The 18792-nt window shown below is 35.7% G+C and overlaps 2 protein-coding genes and 2 pseudogenes across 2 annotated transcripts; all 4 read right to left on the bottom strand.

Moving 5' to 3' along the window:
• Positions 1-840: 840 nt before the first annotated feature.
• LOC133862511 (heat shock cognate 70 kDa protein-like) lies at positions 841-6789 on the bottom strand. The gene is made up of 2 exons (XM_062298346.1): positions 6389-6789; positions 841-2728 (listed from the first exon to the last, which is right to left on the bottom strand). Exons 1-2 carry the CDS (start codon positions 6600-6602, stop codon positions 1086-1088), a joined length of 1857 nt encoding a protein of 618 aa, XP_062154330.1. The 5' UTR covers positions 6603-6789; the 3' UTR covers positions 841-1085.
• A 1788-nt stretch (positions 6790-8577) lies between these two features.
• LOC133862515 (heat shock 70 kDa protein-like) lies at positions 8578-9179 on the bottom strand (annotated as a pseudogene).
• A 1781-nt stretch (positions 9180-10960) lies between these two features.
• Positions 10961-15647, bottom strand: LOC133862510 (heat shock cognate 70 kDa protein-like). The gene is made up of 2 exons (XM_062298344.1): positions 15309-15647; positions 10961-12853 (listed from the first exon to the last, which is right to left on the bottom strand). Exons 1-2 carry the CDS (start codon positions 15520-15522, stop codon positions 11211-11213), a joined length of 1857 nt encoding a protein of 618 aa, XP_062154328.1. The 5' UTR covers positions 15523-15647; the 3' UTR covers positions 10961-11210.
• A 1580-nt stretch (positions 15648-17227) lies between these two features.
• On the bottom strand, positions 17228-18491 carry LOC133863407 (heat shock cognate 70 kDa protein-like; annotated as a pseudogene).
• Between the last annotated feature and the right edge of the window lie 301 nt (positions 18492-18792).

The raw sequence follows: 18792 nt of genomic DNA on the forward strand, positions 1-18792 counted from the left end.
AATTTTTGTGGTTATTTACTTGATTTTCGCTTGCAAATACTCTCTGGGAGCTTAGGCCAAGGGACTTCGATCCCATTGAAAAGTCTTGGACGAGGTTTCCACAAGAAATGGGTGGCCGAACCACCTTAAGGCTTCGGTCACCTTTTATTTGGTCAATAGATGAGGCCAAGTCACACATCTTTTAGCTTTAAAAATAAAATATATATATATTTTATTATGGACGACATGTGTCATTACATAATTTGATCTAATATGATACATTAATGAAATCTATCAAGATTTTGGACGAAAGTTAATAATAAGAACTTATTTATTATTTTAGCATACCACAAAAAACTCTTCAAACATTATTATACCACTTAAAGCTTGACGCAAATCAGCGTAACCGTATAGACTAATATTACATTTTTTCCAAAAGGAAATAATTAGTTTGATCTTCAAGACAAGTTGCAATTAATAGTAATTGACTCGATGGACATGTTTTCCCATATAGAAGGCAAGGATTGCATAGACCATATATGGTTAGATTAGGCACATTCAGCTCTCTCATTATTCGTGTTTAATTCACTACTGAAGTAACGTTTCATCATTGTTGGTTGGGGTTTTAGGGAACAATATTTCGAAACATCAAGTTTAGGTTGACATTTAGATTTAGAACATGTATCAATTCAATTTATTTAGAATTAATCCCTGAAATCCCAAAATCCAGGTCAGGCTTTACTTCAATTCCACCAAAAACATCACTTGATTATAGCGGACATATATACTTACCCAGATGAAAACCTCGAATAAACTCAAAGTTGTTGTTCTAAATCGCAATGAAATATTAACATTCGCATCAACAATGACAAAACCATAAATTACAAATTCTATTTCAAATTTTGTAACTGCTACCCAACAAAGCCACATCAAATTAAACACACTCTGGCAACAAAAATACACAAAATTAAGTCTGGACAAATAAAGTCGGGGATACTCAATTATTGTCCTCATCAAAATGAAAAGTTCTATTACAGACTCTAGTGTCCTAATTGTCCTCATCAAAATAATTGTCATCTTTTTTATGAGAGGAGCTGCTCAATTGCTTATTGTCGTCTAGATTTCTTTGCAATGATGGGATTGCAGATTAACTCGAGTCCAATTAGCTTGTCCTCAAACTCATCTGCCTCCACATGCTGGATACCATCTAACCAGGCAATCACGTGCTTAATAGCAGCTTCAATCTTCTCCTTACCAGCAGCGTCAAGCTCGTCACCAATCTCCTTATCATTGACAATGCTCTTCATTTTGTACGCATAGTTCTCCAAAGCTTCCTTAGCCTTAGCCTTCTTCCTGTGCTTATCATCTTCAACTTCATATTTCTTTGCGTCCAGGACCATCCTATGAATCTCTTCAGTGGATAGCGAAGCCTTGTAATTTGTAATTGTGATACTATAACTAACGCCAGTGGTCTTCTCCATGGCAGAAACTTTCAAAATACCATTGGCATCAATCTCAAAGCATACTTTCATCTGAGCGATTCCCTGGGGTGCTGCAGGAATGGGGGAAAGCGTAAATTCCCCCAGCCAGTTGTTATCCACAACTCTTGCTCTCTCACCCTCATAAACTTGGTACAAAGCAGAAGTTTGGTTATCAAAGGCGGTGGTGTAGTCATGTTCAATCTTGGTGGGAATGGCAGTATTCCTTGGAATTACAACAGACATGCACCCTCCATTAGCGTTAATCCCAAGGGACAACGGGGTGACATCCAATAACACAATGTTTTGGACTTTCTCATTGCCCATTCCAGCCAAGTTTGCAGCTTGAACAGCAGCTCCATAAGCCACAGCTTCATCTGGGTTGATGCTCTTATTAAGCTGCTTTCCATCAAAGAAGTCTTGCAAAAGCTGCTGCACCTTGGGAATCCTGGAAGAACCACCAGTAAGAACGACATCATGGACTCCTCCCTTATCCATCTTAGCATCAATCAAACACTTCTCCACAAGCTCAATAGACTTCTTGAACAAGTCCATATTGAGTTCCGCAAATCTGGCACGAGTAATACTTGAGGAGAAATCAATACCATTATCTAAAGAATCAACTTCAATGGTAGTCTCAGCTGCAGAAGAAAGAATCCTTTTTGCTCTCTCACAAGCAGTTCTCAACCTCCTTAGAGCTCTGGCATTTCCACTAATGTCCTTCTTATGCTGCCTCTTAAATATTTCAACGAAGTGCTTTAACATTCTGTTGTCAAAGTCCTCACCTCCGAGGTGAGTGTCTCCAGCAACGGCTTTCACTTCAAAAGTACCATCGTCAATGGTAAGTAAAGAGACATCTGCAGTACCACCACCCAAATCAAAGATCAATACATTTTTCTTATCAATGGCCACCTTGTCAAGACCATAAGCAATGGCTGCAGCCGTTGGTTCATTGATTATTCGCATAACATTAAGTCCTGCAATGCCTCCAGAATCCTTTGTGGCCTTACGCTGTAAGTCATTGAAGTAAGCCGGGACAGTGACTACAACATTTTTTACAGTTGTGCTAAGGTAGGCCTCTGCAATCTCACGCATCTTTTTTAAGACCATGGATGATATTTCCTCTGCAGCAAAATGCTTCTCTTCACCCTTATAATTGACCACAATCATTGGCTTGTCGGAAGGACCTTCAATGACCTTGAAAGGCCAGAGCTTGATATCGTTCTGAACTAAGGAATCACTAAATCTCCTACCAATCAACCGTTTTGCATCTGTAAAATAAATAAGAGAAAAATGATCAAATGATTCAACAAGACTAAAGTAGAAGAAGCAGCGAATCTCAATATTGACGAGTTTTTATAATTGGCACTCCTTTTTATTTTTACTAGCAAATTGTTATAGTGGCATAGGACAATATTTAGGGTTTGAAAAGGAGTTTTTGTTGTTAATAGATTCAATATACCTTTTTCTTTTTTTCTTTTTTTTTTTTTTTAAGAATTGGAATGAGAGACAGACACAATGTAACCTCGTAAGTAAAAGTAAAAGAATTTATCTGACCAATTTTCTTAAGAAGTGATTTATTTTTGTCAAGATCATCTATTTTTTGGGCCAAGATCAAATTCGATGGTTATGTGAATTGTGAAATATATGTAACAGTTTCCAATACCAGCATATGATTGGATGTTAGTTTATTTTATTTGTTATTGTTTTTATAACAAAACAATCATAAAGAAAGTGCATTTGAACATTTCTTAAGATATCGCTTCAAATGATTCCCAAGAATCTTTTTCAGCTCTTGATTGAGTTTTGAATTGAAAACGGACATCGATCTAGATTTATAGTTTTTAGGTCCAAACCTCTAATAATTAAATACAAAGGATTAAAAAAGAAAACTTAACATTTTTGTTTTTATAACGAGGAGAACGTTGTACGCATGACCCACCAACTAGATGTGGTACTGTATTAATTTTTCCCTAAAATATCCAAATTACCCACAAAATATATATATATAAAAGAAAGGAAAACTAAAGATACAATTTTAAAAAAAAAAAAAAAAAAAAGAGGAAGTCGCACGGGTGGTTGAACCATGCATCCCAGCCACCCCTCAAGGCTGAGGGTTGATCAATCAGACCTTAGCCTTCCTTTTCTTTTCTTTTCTTTTTTTAAATTACATTTTTTATACAACTTTTTAGGAGTAATTTAAATATTTTAAGTAAAAATTAGCACGTACACATATAACGTGATCAATTTTCCTTTCATTTTCACGCCAGAAGCTAATGAAGGGTGTAACTTGTAAATGAATAGTAGTTTGGGAAGCCTAAATAACTCCTTATTAAAAGTTTGAAGGTATCTTTATAAAAGGTGCGTTAGTTTGGAGGGTTAAATGTAGTTTTTGAAAAAAAATTAAAACACTTTAGATAATAATTTTTTTTTTGATTTCTTTGTTGGTCAAGATCATCCATTTTTTGGGATTGAAATTCAACGGTGATGTGAAATATAAAACACTTAGCAATGTCACGAAGGTGAGTGGTTATAAGTTTAGTAAGTTTTATAATTATTCAATGATGTAAAATGCAATTTAGTACTAATAAATCGGGCAAGAGGATGTTAAGGAACAAAATTTGGCAATTGTTGGAATACAATCAACGTGTAGCTATGAGAATTATTTAGGATTACTAGCATTGATTGAAAAATCCAAATCAAGGCCTTCAAATTAAGTATCGAGGACCAAATTTAGAATAGTACGATAGAATTACTTGGAATTAAGGTCAAATTCCTTTCTCAAGCAGGAAAGAAAGTCCTCTTAAAGCAATGGTTCAAGCAATTCCAACTTACAGGATGAGTGTCTTTCAACTACCAAAAAAACTTTGTAGGAAAGTTAATTTGATAATGCTTAAATTATGGTAGGGCTAAAGGAGAAAGAATCAAAGATTCATCAGATGAGCTGGGAAAAGAATGGTTTCTCGAAGTCTTAGGGTGCATGGTTTGTAATTGAGAGACTGAGCTAGAATGTTTAAATACAACATAATTAAAACCTATTTTTTGCTAGTTTAACTAACCACTTTTAAAACTACCCTCCAACTTATTATCTAAATTTCTATCTATTTTATTAAAATAATCATTTTTAATAATTTTTTTATTATTTTTGCTAAAACCCCATATCCATTCTTCTCTGCTAACCTAAAATCATGTCTCACAGGCATTTCATCAAACAACGACCTGCACTTTCAAGTTTTCAACCACTTTCAACCCAGTCGACCTTCACCAGCTCAAGCTTCAAAACCCGAAAACATCAAACACAGAGAAATTGCAGAAGTATCACATAGACACCATAATTAACCACACCATAATCAACCCACCGAAAATCAAAATCAAAATCAACCCACGGTAATTCGTCATCAACCCAATGTCAAAGAAAGATGATGAACCAAAAATGAAAATCAATTAAATGGGTAACTAAAACTGGGTTCTCTCCGCAACAATGCCAAGTTGTTGATCCTGAACCAAATGCCAAAGCACATACTTCTGATTACAAATCCTCAAGCTTCCAACCAGGACCAGCTCGCACAAGTCAACAACCCAATTGGTCCCGGATCAGAGCCCCAAAATTCTTATAACCATTGAAACCCTCAAGCTCCACACACCTCATCCATAAAAACTTGATTAAAAACAAAAAAAAAAAAAAAAAACAAAACAAAACAAAAAAAAAAAAAACAAAAAAAAAACAAAACAAAACAAAACAAAACAAAAACAAAAACAAAAACCCATCCTTCTAAATTCCAACGGTGCTTCAAAATCCCACAAAAACCCAAAAAGAAAAAACGCAAATTTTCACCTCAAATCCCTTAACCAGAACCACAATTAAAAATCAACTGCCAACTGGGTTTCCAAATGAGAACCCAAAACTCTCTAACACTGACCAAACCAAAGAACAAACCCAGAAAAGAAATCCCAGAGAAAATAGAAAGGCTACAATGACAGAATTTGAAAAGGGAGAGGCATATGTGAGAGTAATTAATATGCCAGAGAAATTGATTTCTTGGAAGCATTGATTTCTTGGGTGACGCTGACTTTAGAGTGAAGATTTGGATACAGCATAGACGATCGACTTCCTTGGTTGGAGGCAAGCAAACTCCATGAGCGAGTGAGAGAGGGAGGCAGGAGAGTAGATAAATGGTGGAGGGAAATAGGCCTGGCATTGGGAAGGAATCGAGGGAGAGAAATAACGAATATACAAATCGTTATATCTGTGAAATGTACAAATATTCAACCAATCTAAACTAGCGTTGAATAGAGAAGCTGATAAAGGGACTTTTTTTGTGGGTTTTTTTTTTTTTTAATGTATTGTAAATTTACAATGGGTTTTACCTAATTTATTGTGAATGCTCTTAGAATCTGGAAAGATAAGAGGTTGCTTGGAACTTATTTCCAAATTCTCCAATGCCTGGTTGCCCCCTTTGTGGCACTGAACGCCACTTTTATTTATGTCACAATATAGTTAGTGTTGACCTAACACATAACGGATTCTGTTAAAAATTTTAGAAAAATTTTTAGTTTTATTTTCTTGTACATTTGTAAAAAAAAAAATAACACCAAACATGCCTCAATTTTTTAACACTTAAGATTTATTTGTGTTTTTTTTTAAAACCTCGTAGAGCTATTTGTCACAACCTCCAAGTCCTCCGACCAAGAATGCATTTAAAATAAAAATAAAAAATAAAAAAGGAAAACATTCGGTTAATTCGATTCCTATCAAAATTTAAAGCTTCAATTTCCGGCATTTTTGGATGAAACTAGAAGAATGCAATCAGATGTGGGTAGAGACAGCCAGGTTCTTTTTTATTACTACTTAAATACTACCAGATAAGAGATTCATAAATTTGGACGTAAAAGAGCTATATAAAGATGGCTATTTATAGACTAAAAATTACCAAAGATGGAGTTTGTGGGATTCCTGGCCACCTGGTTTTTGGCTGCCTCACCAACCAAACGCTCTTTTTCAGTGAAGGCAACATAAGACGGCGTTGTCCTGTTGCCCTGATCGTTCACTATGACCTCTACTCGATCATGCTGCCACACTGCCACGCACGAGTACGTCGTCCCCAAATCGATTCCTATCGCTGGGCCCTCTCCTTCGCCAGCCATTCTCGACTCCCGGAACGATCACGATTCACGAAACTGAAGTAGATGACAGGTCGAAGATGGTCATTTTATAGGATTTTGTTTCCTTGCTCAAGAAGTAGACACTGTTTGTAAAAGCTCTTTTGCCTGTTCTTTTCCCGGCCGGAGTGGGCCTTTGCAAGGAGACTAAAGCACCAGAAACGGGGACTACCCGAGCTAAAGATAGAGTCAAGAACACTTTCCAGATTTATCGTACTAAATTATATTGGCTGGAGAATTTGAAAAAGTTGCCTCTTTTTCATAAAATGACTTCCATTAATTTCTAAAGCAAATACGGAGGTTTCTTTATCCGTTTTCCTTTTTGACGCTGGGTGTGCTTTATTTAAATCGTGAGAGCTCAAATCTGTTACGCGTGTAGTTCTTGTTAGTTTTTGAGTCTGTTAGGAAGCATTTTATGTTTGGTTATTTAAGTTTAATAGTGTTTTATTCCTTTACCACTTGTTCAATTCATTAATTTATTATTGTTGTATGGGTAGAAGTATGTCTTAAAGTTTATCTTTTTATGTTGTTATTAGGGTAGGATTATGTTTATCTCTTTTATCTTTATCTTTTAAGAGACTTATTGACAGCAGGTTAGGTTGTTGAGTTAAGAGTCAAATGGAAGTTCTAGTTCATGTGGAACTTTATTTTTTATTGTATTCTGTTCTTTTAAATACTGCTTTATTATTGAATAAAAGTATCAATCAAGCAAATTATTAAACCTTGTGTTTGTGAGTTCAGAGCACCTCTAATTGCTCATAGGAGATCTAAGATTCCTCGAAAATTCTACCATATCTATTGTTATGTAACAAAATCTTAAGTAAGAGTAGACAGAAAGAACAAACTATAAATTTCTTTTAAATTTGACTGTAGGAATTCTTTCAATTCAGCCGTCTCCGAAAGTAACATTTGTCTTTTGAACATGCTAGAAAGAATTACATGTTTTTTTTTTTTTATTAATGTTATTAAAATAGTATTTGAGAAGCACATGTTATTAAAAAATGAGTAATTATATTTTGTAGACTTATGTACAACTGCGATACAATTAGATGACATGGCAGTAAAAATCAATCATTAGATTAATACTTTGTTTTTTTTTTTTTTTACAGGTGCTAACCCAAAGGCTAATTTTTACCGTCACGCCATTTATTTATGTCAGTTGTATTTAAGTCTACTAAATATCATATATTACTCTTAAAAAAAAGAATAATGATTCAATGCCACCTAAATGTACAACTTTTCACCACCTTACCTATGTGGCAAGGTGGTCCCCCACTACTTTTTGAGTTTTTTTATTTTTTAAAAATAAATTAAAGTGGGGGACCACCTTGCCACATAGACAAGGTGGTGAAAAGTTGTATATTTAGGTGGTAGTGAATCACTACTCTAAAAAAAATATGTATTTCTTACATGTTAAGTGACACATATCACTTTAAGAGAATTCCTTTACTTTTAGAGAATGAGTTGAAGGAAAAGAGAATTAAATACTTGAGAAATGTTTTTTTTAACATCTTTGGTCCATTTGCTGCCTATCTCCATACAATTTCTTTTACAAATCAACCATTAAATTTGTGTGACTCACATATGGAATAAATCCAATAATTGATTTGTGAAAGAGATAAACCGCAAATGGACCAAAACATGCTAGGTAGCATATCTCTAAATACCATTCTATTAGCTAAAAGTTTCCTACTTAAATCAAAATCAAGAAAAGAGAAAAAAAAAAAAAAAAAAAAAAAAAAAAAAAAAAAAAAAAAAAAAAAACCTTTACCTCAACTCAAATTTTGAGATGATGTTATGACTTAAAAAAAAAATGCAATTAATTAATATTTCAAACAACTTGGAGAATAAGAAACAAAGAAAAGAAAAGACAAAGAGAAAGTGTCAGTCACATATGCGTTAACACTCCAAAAAGAGTAGCCCCATCTTCCTTGGCTAAACAAGTCTATATTGAGTTCTGCAAATCTAGCATGGGTAAGTAATACTTGAGGAGAAATCAATACCATTATCTAAAGAATCAATTTCAATAGTAGTCTCAAATGCATAAGAAAGAATCATCTTTGCTCTCTCACAAGTAGTTCTCAACCTCCTCAGAGCTCTAGCATTTCCACTAATCTCCTCCTCGTGCTGCCTCTTAAACATTTCAATGAAGTCCTTTAACAATATGTTGTCAAAGTCCTCACCTATGAGGTGAGTGTCTCTAGCAACGGCCTTCACTTTAAAAGTACACTCATCAATGGTAAGTAGTGAGACATTTGCAGTTCCACCACCAAAATCAAATATCAACACATTTCTCTTATCAATGACCACCTTGTCAAGACCATAAGAAATGGTTGCACCCGTTAGCTCATTAATTATTTGCATGACATTGAGTTTTGCAAAGCCTTTAGCATTCTTTGTGGCCTTACGCTATGAGTCATTGAAGTTGGTGGGGACAGTGACTACAGCATTTTTCACAGTTGTTTCAAGGCAAGCCTTTGCAATCTCATGAATCTTTTTAAGGACCATAGATGAGATTTTCTCTACAATAAAATGCTTATCTTCACCCTTATAAGTGGCCACAATCATAGACTTTTCGGCAAGACCTTCAATGACCTTGAATGGCTAGAGCTTGATGTCGTTTTGAACTAAAGAATCACTAAATCTCCTACCAATCAACCGCTTTGCATCTGCAAAATAAATTAGAGAAAAATGATAAAATGATTCAACAAGAATCGATTAGAAATGATAAAATGATAGTGGTTTATCACAAATGACAAATCCAATGGTGATTTTAAAAGTTACATCAATTTTGGGAGGACACAAGGAAGAGATAGGTACTCTTCCTTCTAGCATTACTCTTGGATCAGTCATTGTTGAAAACAAAATTCAATAATTAATTGAAACTGACATGTTAATATCATGAGATAATTGTAAGATAAAGATATAATTTCTACTTTCTAGATCCTTTTAATAACTACATGTAACTATGAAATCACTATAGCACTCATCCGAATCTAGAGCACAGGATAAGAGCATGCAATCGTTTTCGGAATTCTCCAAGGATAAAAGACAAGCCGACAAGGCATCCCATTCGATCACTTGATATTCTTTTAAGGGAAGAAGAAGATGTGAATTGATACTTTAAAGAAATGAATGGCCTCGATCTTTATTCTTTTGTCTTTTTTTACTATAGAATTAGCACTTTTTAGAGTGAACTAATAACCAAATCCCAGGATTAGCGAGGTTATCCATATCCCTCCCTCTGAGTTGTTGTGTCCTCTCTGTAATTCAGATATTGATTCCCTTAATCATCTTTTCTTCCGTTGTAGTTTTGCTAGAATTATTTGGAGGTAATCATGCATTCTGGCCATTAGTTTTTGGTATTCCAAAACCAGAGGCATAATCTCCTCTGGTTTCATAGAAACAAGGTTGTATGAAGGTTCTCTCCAAATGTTCTAGCTCTCTCTGCCTCGATAAAGAAAGTTTCCTTGGAACATCTGAGTTCCTGGAAAGTTAAACTGTTTTCTTAGTCATTTTGTTCAATTTCTCATGTAGTATTTGGCAACCTCCTATTTGGTCAAAGGATGAGGCCAAATCACACCTTTTCCAACTCTAAAAATTATATATAAATATAATGAGCGACACGTGGCGTTACATAATTTGATTTAACATGGTACATTAACAAAATCTGTCAAAATTTTGGACGAAAGTTAATATATAGTAGGAGCTTATTTGTTATTTTAGCATACCACAAGAAACTCTTAAAACATTATTATATAAAGCTCATCGTAAATCATCATAATTGCATAGACTAATTTTACGTTTTTTTTCTAGAAGAAAATTAGTTTGATCTTCGAGACAAGTCGCAATTAATAGTGTAATTGACTCGATGGACATGTTTTCTCATATAGCAGGCAAGGATTGCATAGACCATGGTTAATTAGATTAGGTACATTCAGCTCTCTCATTATTTGTGTTTAATTCATTAATAAAGTGTTAGGTAGTATTGAGCCTCTCTCAACCTCAAAACCTAGTTCATTAGGTGAGGTTTTTTCTCACGTTTATAAACTAACCACGCAGCCCTTCCACAACCTATGTGGAATAGCCCCAATATGAAATAACGTTTCATCATTGTTGGCTGGGGTTTAGGCCGGGCACAATATTTCAAAACATCTCGCTTAGGTTGACGTTTAGAACATGCCTCAATCCAATTTATCTAGAATCCCAAAATCCAGGTCAGGCTTTATTTCGATTCCACCACAAACATCAACGTTTCGCATCATCATTGAGCCTTATCATCGTAGCGGACATATACTCAAAGTTGTTCTAAAACGCAATGAAACATTAACATTCCCATCAACAATGACAAAACCATAAATTACACATCATATTTCAAATTTTCCAACTACTATCGAACAAAGCCACATCAAAACACACACTGGCAAACAAAAACACACAAAATTAAGTCTCGACAAATAAACTTGGGATACTCAATATATAGTTCGTAATTTCATCCATTGCACTGATAAGGTGCTATATCGGACTCTAGTGTCCTAGTTGTCGTCATCAAAATAATTGTCATCTTTTTTATAGGAGGAGCCGCTCAATTGCTTATTGTCGTCTAGATGTCTTTGCAATGATGGGATTGCAGATTAACTCGAGTCCAATCAACTTGTCCTCAAACTCATCTGCCTTTGCATGCTGGATACCATCTAACCAGAGAATCACGTGCTTAATCGCAGCTTCAATCTTCTCCTTACCAGTAGCGTCAAACTTGTCACCAATCTCCTTATCACTGACAATGCTCCTCATTTTGTACGTATAGTTCTCCAAAGCTTCCTTAGCCTTAGCCTTCTTCCTGTGCTCATCATCTTCAACTTCGTATTTCTTTGCGTCCAAGACCATCCTATGAATCTCTTCGGTGGATAGCGAAGCCTTATAATTTGTAATTGTGATCTTACAACTTACACCAGTAGTCTGCTCTACAGCAGAAACATTCAGGATACCATTAGCATCAATCTCAAAGCATACTTTAACCTGAGGGACACCCTCGGGTGCTGAAGGAATGGGGGAAAGCTCAAATTCTCCTAGCCAGTTGTTATCTACAACTCTTACTCTCTCACCCTCATAAACAGAGAACAAAATAGAAGTTTGGTTGTCACAAACGGTAGTGTAGTTATGCTCCATCTTGGTGGGAATGGTGGTATTCCTCGGAATCACAACGGACATCTCACCTCCAAGTACCCTCACTCCAAGAGATAGAGGGGTGACATCCAAGAGCACAATGTGTTGAACTTTCTCATTGCCCATACCAGCCAAGTTTGCAGCTTGAACAGCAGCTCCATAAGCTACAGCTTCATCTGGGTTGATGCTCTTATTAAGTTGCTTTCCATCAAAGAAGTCTTGCAAAAGTTGCTGCACCTTGGGAATTCTGGAAGAACCACCGGTAAGAACGACATCATGGACTCCCCCCTTATCCATCTTAGCATCAGTCAAACACTTCTCCACAAGCTCAACAGACTTCCTGAACAATTCCATATTGAGTTCCGCAAATTTGGCACGGGTAATGCTTGAGGAGAAATCAATACCATTATATAAAGAATCAACTTCAATTGTAGTCTCAATTGCAGAAGAAAGAATCCTCTTTGCTCTCTCACAAGCAGTTCTCAACCTCCTAAGAGCTCTGGCATTTCCACTAATGTCCTCCTTCTTATGCCTTTTAAATATTTCAACGAAGTGCTTTACCATTTTGTTGTCAAAGTCCTCACCTCCAAGGTGAGTATCTCCAGCAACGGCCTTCACTTCAAAAGTACCATCGTCGATGGTAAGTAGTGAGATATCTGTAGTACCACCACCCAAATCAAAAATCAAAACATTTCTCTTACCAATGCCTACTTTGTCAAGACCATAACCAATGGATGCGGCTGTTGGTTCATTGATTATTCGCATGACATTGAGTCCTGCAATGTTTCCAGCATCCTTTGTAGCCTTACGCTGTAAGTCATTGAAGTAGGCCGGGACAGTGATTACAGCATTCTTCACAGTTGTGCATAAGTAGGCCTCAGCAATCTCACGCATCTTTTTTAGAACCATTGATGAGATTTCCTCGGCAGCAAAATGCTTCTCTTCGCCCTTATGAGTGACAACAATCATAGGCTTGTCGGTAGGACCTTCAATGACCTTGAATGGCCAGAGCTTGATATCGTTCTGAATTAAGGAATCACTAAATCTCCTACCAATCAACCGTTTTGCATCTACAAAATAAATAAGAGGAAAAGGATAAAATGATTCAACCAGGCTAAAGTTTTATAATTATTCAATGATGTAAAATGCAATTTAGTAGTAATAAATCGAGCAAAGAGGATTTTTTATTTTTTTTTCGAACAAAGATTTCTTCTTATATATAAAAAGACCAGAAGGTCTGATGAGTAGGAGTACAAAGACTCCCTAACAACACCAAGTCAGAGGCAGAAGATGGAGTTTCTTCCAACCATACAAAGTCTGATTTGATTTGGACCACAGCTGCCTAATGATAACATGGACAATAGAAAATTTGCCTCTCACTATACAGGAGTACATATAAAGACCTAGGAGAGGGCAAATTTTGAGCTAGATATAGCCATTACACTCTAGTTTTGATCTATATACTAACAGGGCAGGCTGCAAAGGTAACCTAAAAAGTACAAAAAATAAAAAAAAACAAGACAGAAATAAAAGTCCAACACACTGGCCGGCGAATCGCCAGTCGCTCGTCAACACATGATAACCATGCGCCTCTGGTGAGAGGCATGCGAACGGAGAAAAATGCCAGGAGCTTGACAGGAGGCCGGTGTCAGCTGTGGGAGGTGGAGGAAAACCGTCACGTGGAGCTCTACGCGAACCAAGTGTCGGCGTGTGTAGGACACGTGCTTGCGAGTAAGATCTACTCACAGGCGCGTGGTTGCCGAATTGGGAAGTTGCTAGCGGCAGAACGAAGTGGAGGGGGCCCAGATCACGGTGGGACGACGCGTGTGGCAGAAAGACCTCCTAAAGTGGACAGATTTGGTTTTGATAAAAAAACAAATCCAAAGACTCCAGTAGGTGGCGAATTCAAGGCTTAGGGCGTCGTGTAGAGTTTGAAACCGGAGCTATTGCTGAGGGGGCTGCCAGGGAGGGCGTTGAATGGGATATTCGCACGAAGGTGATGGATATGGCCTCAGAGGAGGCCAGAAGGGGTGGGGGGATGAAGAGGAGGAGAGATGGAGGGGAAAAAAGGGGGGAGGAGGGGTCTCCCTCCTCCTCAATAACCAGGTAACAGGGGTTGTCTGCAAGAGGAGAGAGGGCAGAGGAAAATCGCTATGAGAATTATTTGGGATTACTGGCATTGTTTGAAAAATCCAAAATCAAGGCCTTCAAAAGTATCGAGGTCTGAATTTAGAATAGGCTAAATTTTGGCAATTGTTGGGATACAATCAACGTATATAGCTATGAGAATTATTTGGGAACATTGGCATTGATCGAAAAATCCAAAATCAAGGCCTTCAAAAGTATCGAGGTCCGAATTTAGAATAGGCTAAATAGTTGGAACTTGGAAGGTCTCAAGTAGGAAAGAAAGTCTTCTTTAAAAGCAGTAATTCAAGCAATTCCAACTTACAGCATGAGTGTCTTTCAACTACCAAATGTACTTTGTAGGAAAGTTAATTTGATAACGCATGCTTAAATTCTGGTGGGGCTAAAGGAGAAAGAATCAAAGATTCATAGGATGGGCTGGCCAGCCCATTTTTTTCCCATGGGAAAAAATGGGTGTCTCGAAGTCTTAGGGTGGTCTGTAATTGAGAGATTGAGAGATTGAGCTAGAATATTTAAATTCAACATTAATTACTTTTGCTAAACTTGCTTAATAAGACAGAAACCTTGGCCGCTATGATTATAAAAGCAAAGTACAATCTAGATGGAACTATTATGGAAACAAGCTTGGGTAGAAGACCCTCTTTTGCTTGGATAAGTATTTAATCTTCTTGTAATCTTCTCAAAGCTAGCTGGACTTATATGGAATCAAAGATGGGGCATTGGTTAGAACCTGGAAAGATAAGTGGCTGCCTGGAACTTTTTTCCAAATTCTCTAACGCTTGGTTGCCCCCTTTGCGGCACTGAACGCCACTGTTATGTTTGAACTGTACCCTTCCGTTACGTTGATTTTTTTAAAAAAAAAAAAAATTGTTTTTTTTTTTTTTTACTAATTTATTTATTTTTTTATTATTATAAGTCAAAGATGTCACAATATAATTATTGTTGACCTAGCAAATAACGAATTCTATCAAATTTTTTAGAAAAATATTTGTTATCATTTTCTTGTACATCTCTTATATAATAGAATAACACCAAACGCATCTCAATTTTTTAACGGTAAAGACTTATTTGTTTGTGTTTTTTTTAAATCTCGTGGAGCTATTTGTCACAACCTCAAACCTCCGGTCCTCCACGACCAAAAATGCATTTAAAATAAAAATAAAAAATAAAGAAGGAAAACATTACGTTCGATTCCTATCAAAATTTAAAGCTTCTATTTCCGCCATTTTTGGATGAAACTAGAAGAATGCAATCAGATGTACCCAGAGACAGCCAGGTTCTTTTTTATTACTACTTAAATACTAGCTACCAGATAAGAGATTCATAAATTTGGACGTAAAAGAGCTATATAGAGATGGCTAATTATAGACTTAAAATTACCAAAGATGGAGTTTGTGGGATTCCTGGCCACCTGGTTCTTGGCTGCCTCACCGACCAAACGCTCTTTGTCAGTGAAGGCAACATAAGACGGCGTCGTCCTGTTGCCCTGATCGTTCACTATGACCTCTACTCGATCATGCTGCCACACTGCCACGCACGAGTACGTCGTCCCCAAATCGATTCCTATCGCTGGGCCCTCTCCTTCGCCGGCCATTCTCGACTCCCGGAACGATCACGATTCACGAAACTGAAGTAGATGACTGGTCGAAGATGGTCATTTTATAGGATTTTGTTTCCTTGCTCAAGAAGTAGACACTGTTTGTAAAAGCTTTTTTAGCTCTTCTTTTCCCGGCCGGAGTGGGCCTTTGAATGGTGACTAAAGTACCAGAAACGGGGACTACCCGAGCTAAAGATAGAGTCAAGAACACTTTCCAGATTTATCGTACTAAATTATATTGGCTGGAGATCGAATTTGAAAAAGTTCTCTTTTTCATAAAATGACTTCCATTAATTTCTAAAGCAAATACGGAGGTTTCTTTATCCGTTTTCCTTTTTGACGCTGGGTGTGCTTTATTTAAATCGTGAGAGCTCAAATCTATCTGTTACGCGTGTAGTTCTTGTTAGTTTTTGAGTCTCTTAGGAAGCATTTTATGTTTGGTTATTTCAGTTTAATAGTGTTTTATTCCTTTACCAGTTGTTCAATTCATTAATTTATTATTATTGTATGGGTAGAAGTATGTCTTAAAGTTTATCTTTTTATGTTGTTATTTGGGTAGAATTATGTTTATCTCTTTTATCTTTATCTTTTAAGAGACTTATTGACAGCAGGTTAGGTTGTTGAGTTAGGAGTCAAATGGAAGTTCTAGTTCATGTGAAACTTTATTTTTTATTGTATTCTGTTCTTTTAAATACTGCTTTATTATTGAATAAAAGTATCAATCAAGCAAATTATTAAACCTTGTGTTTGTGAGTTCAGAGCACCTCTAATTGCTCATAGGAGATCTAAGATTCCTCGAAAATTCTACCATATCTATTGTTATGTAACAAAATCTTAAGTAAGAGTAGACAGAAAGAACAAACTATAAATTTCTTTTAAATTTGACTGTAGGAATTCTTTCAATTCAGCCGTCTCCGAAAGTAACATATGTCTTTTGAACATGTTAGAAAGAATTACATGTTTTTTTTTTTTTTTATTAATGTTATTAAAATAGTATTTGAGAAGCACATGTTATTAAAAAATGAGTAATTATATTTTGTAGACTTATGTACAATTGCGATACAATTAAATGACATAGCAGTAAAAATCAATCATTAGATTAATACTTTGTTTTTTGTTTTTTTTTTACAGGTGCTAGCCCAAAGGCTAATTTTTACTGTCACGCCATTTATTTATGTCAGTTGTATTTAAGTCTACTAAATATCATATATTACTCTTAAAAATTATGTATTTCTTACATGTTAAAGGACACATATCACTTTAAGAGAATTCCTTTACTTTTAGAGAATGAGTTGAAGGAAAAGAGAATTAAATACTTGAGAAACGTTTTTTTTTACATCTTTGGTCCATTTGCTGGGTATCTCCATACAATTTTTTTTACAAATCAACCATTAAATTTGTGCGACTCACATATGGAATAAATCCAATAATTGATTTGTGAAAGAGATAAACCACAAATGGACCGAAACATGCTAGGTAGCATATCTCTAAATACCATTCTATTAGCTAAAAGTTTCCTACTTAAATCAAAATCAAGAAAAGAGAAAAAAAAAAACAAAAAACAAAAAAAAAAAAACTTTACCTCAACTCAAATTTTGAGATGATGGTATGACTTAAAAAAAAATGCAATTAATTAATATTTCAAACAACTTGGAGAATAAGAAACAAAGAAAAGAAAAGACAAAGAGAAAGTGTCAGTCAATTATGCGTTAACACTCCAAAAAGAGTAGCCCCATCTTCCTCGGCTAAACAAGTCTATATTGAGTTCTGCAAATCTAGCATGGGTAAGTAATACTTGAGGAGAAATCAATACCATTATCTAAAGAATCAATTTCAATAGTAGTCTCATATGCATAAGCAAGAATCATCTTTGCTCTCTCACAAGTAGTTCTCAACCTCCTCAGAGCTCTAGCATTTCCACTAATCTCCTCCTCGTGCTGCCTCTTAAACATTTCAATGAAGTCCTTTAACAATATGTTGTCAAAGTCCTCACCTCTGAGGTGAGTGTCTCTAGCAACGGCCTTCACTTTAAAAGTACACTCATCAATGGTAAGTAGTGAGACATTTGCAGTTCCACCACCAAAATCAAATATCAACACATTTCTCTTATCAATGACCACCTTGTCAAGACCGTAAGAAATGGTTGCAGCCGTTAGCTCATTAATTATTTGCATGACGTTGAGTTTTGCAACGCCTTTAGCATTCTTTGTGGCCTTACGCTATGAGTCATTGTGACTACAGCATTTTTCACAGTTGTTTCAAGGCAAGCCTTTGCAATCTCATGAATCTTTTTAAGGACCATAGATGAGATTTTCTCTACAATAAAATGCTTATCTTCACCCTTATAAGTGGCCACAATCATAGACTTTTCGGCAAGACCTTCAATGACCTTGAATGGCTAGAGCTTGATGTCGTTTTGAACTAAAGAATCACTAAATCTCCTACCAATCAACCGCTTTGCATCTGCAAAATAAATTAGAGAAAAATGATAAAATGATTCAACAAGAATCGATCAGAAATGATAAAATGATTCAACAAGACTTCATTAGAAGAAGCAACAAATCTCAATATTGATGAGCTTTTACATAGGCATGTCTTTTTCTTTTTTCTTTTTACTAATAAATTGTTAGTAAATCCGATAGTGGTTTATCACAAATGACAAATTCAATGGTGATTTTAAAAGTTACATCAATTTTGGGAGGACACAAGGAAGAGATAGGTACTCTTCCTTCTAGCATTACTCTTGGATCAGTCATTGTTGAAAACAAAATTCAATAATTAATTGAAATTGACACGTTAATATCATGAGATAATTGTAAGATAAAGATATAATTTCTACTTTCTAGATCCTTTTAATAACTACATGTAACTATGAAATCACTGTAGCACTCATCCGAATCTAGAGCACAGGATAAGAGCATGCAATCGTTTTCGGAATTCTCCAAGGATAAAAGACAAGCCGACATGGCATCCCATTCGATCACTTGATATTCTTTTAAGGGAAAAAGAAGATGTGAATTGATACTTTAAAGAAATGAATGGCCTCTTTATTCTTTTGTCTTTTTTTACTATAGAATTAGCACTTTTTAGAGTGAACTAATAACCAAATCCCAGGATTAGCGAGGTTATCCATATCCCTCCCTCTGAGTTGTTGTGTCCTCTCTGTAATTCAGATATTGATTCCCTTAATCATCTTTTCTTCCGTTGTAGTTTTGCTAGAATTATTTGGAGGTAATCATGCATTCTGGCCATTAGTTTGTGGTATTC

The sequence above is a fragment of the Alnus glutinosa genome, chromosome 3 (assembly GCF_958979055.1).
Source record: "Alnus glutinosa chromosome 3, dhAlnGlut1.1, whole genome shotgun sequence".
Classification (NCBI taxonomy): domain Eukaryota; kingdom Viridiplantae; phylum Streptophyta; class Magnoliopsida; order Fagales; family Betulaceae; genus Alnus; species Alnus glutinosa.

Excerpts from the sequence above, each read along its gene's own strand:
- LOC133862511 (XM_062298346.1), bottom strand. The coding sequence starts at position 6,602 with ATGGCTGGCGAAGGAGAGGGCCCAGCGATAGGAATCGATTTGGGGACG. Across the intron at positions 2,729-6,388 it reads TCCCACAAACTCCATCTTTG|ATGCAAAACGGTTGATTGGT; the intron begins GTAATTTTTAGT and ends TTTATTTTACAG.
- LOC133862510 (XM_062298344.1), bottom strand. The coding sequence starts at position 15,522 with ATGGCCGGCGAAGGAGAGGGCCCAGCGATAGGAATCGATTTGGGGACG. Across the intron at positions 12,854-15,308 it reads TCCCACAAACTCCATCTTTG|ATGCAAAACGGTTGATTGGT; the intron begins GTAATTTTAAGT and ends TTTATTTTGTAG.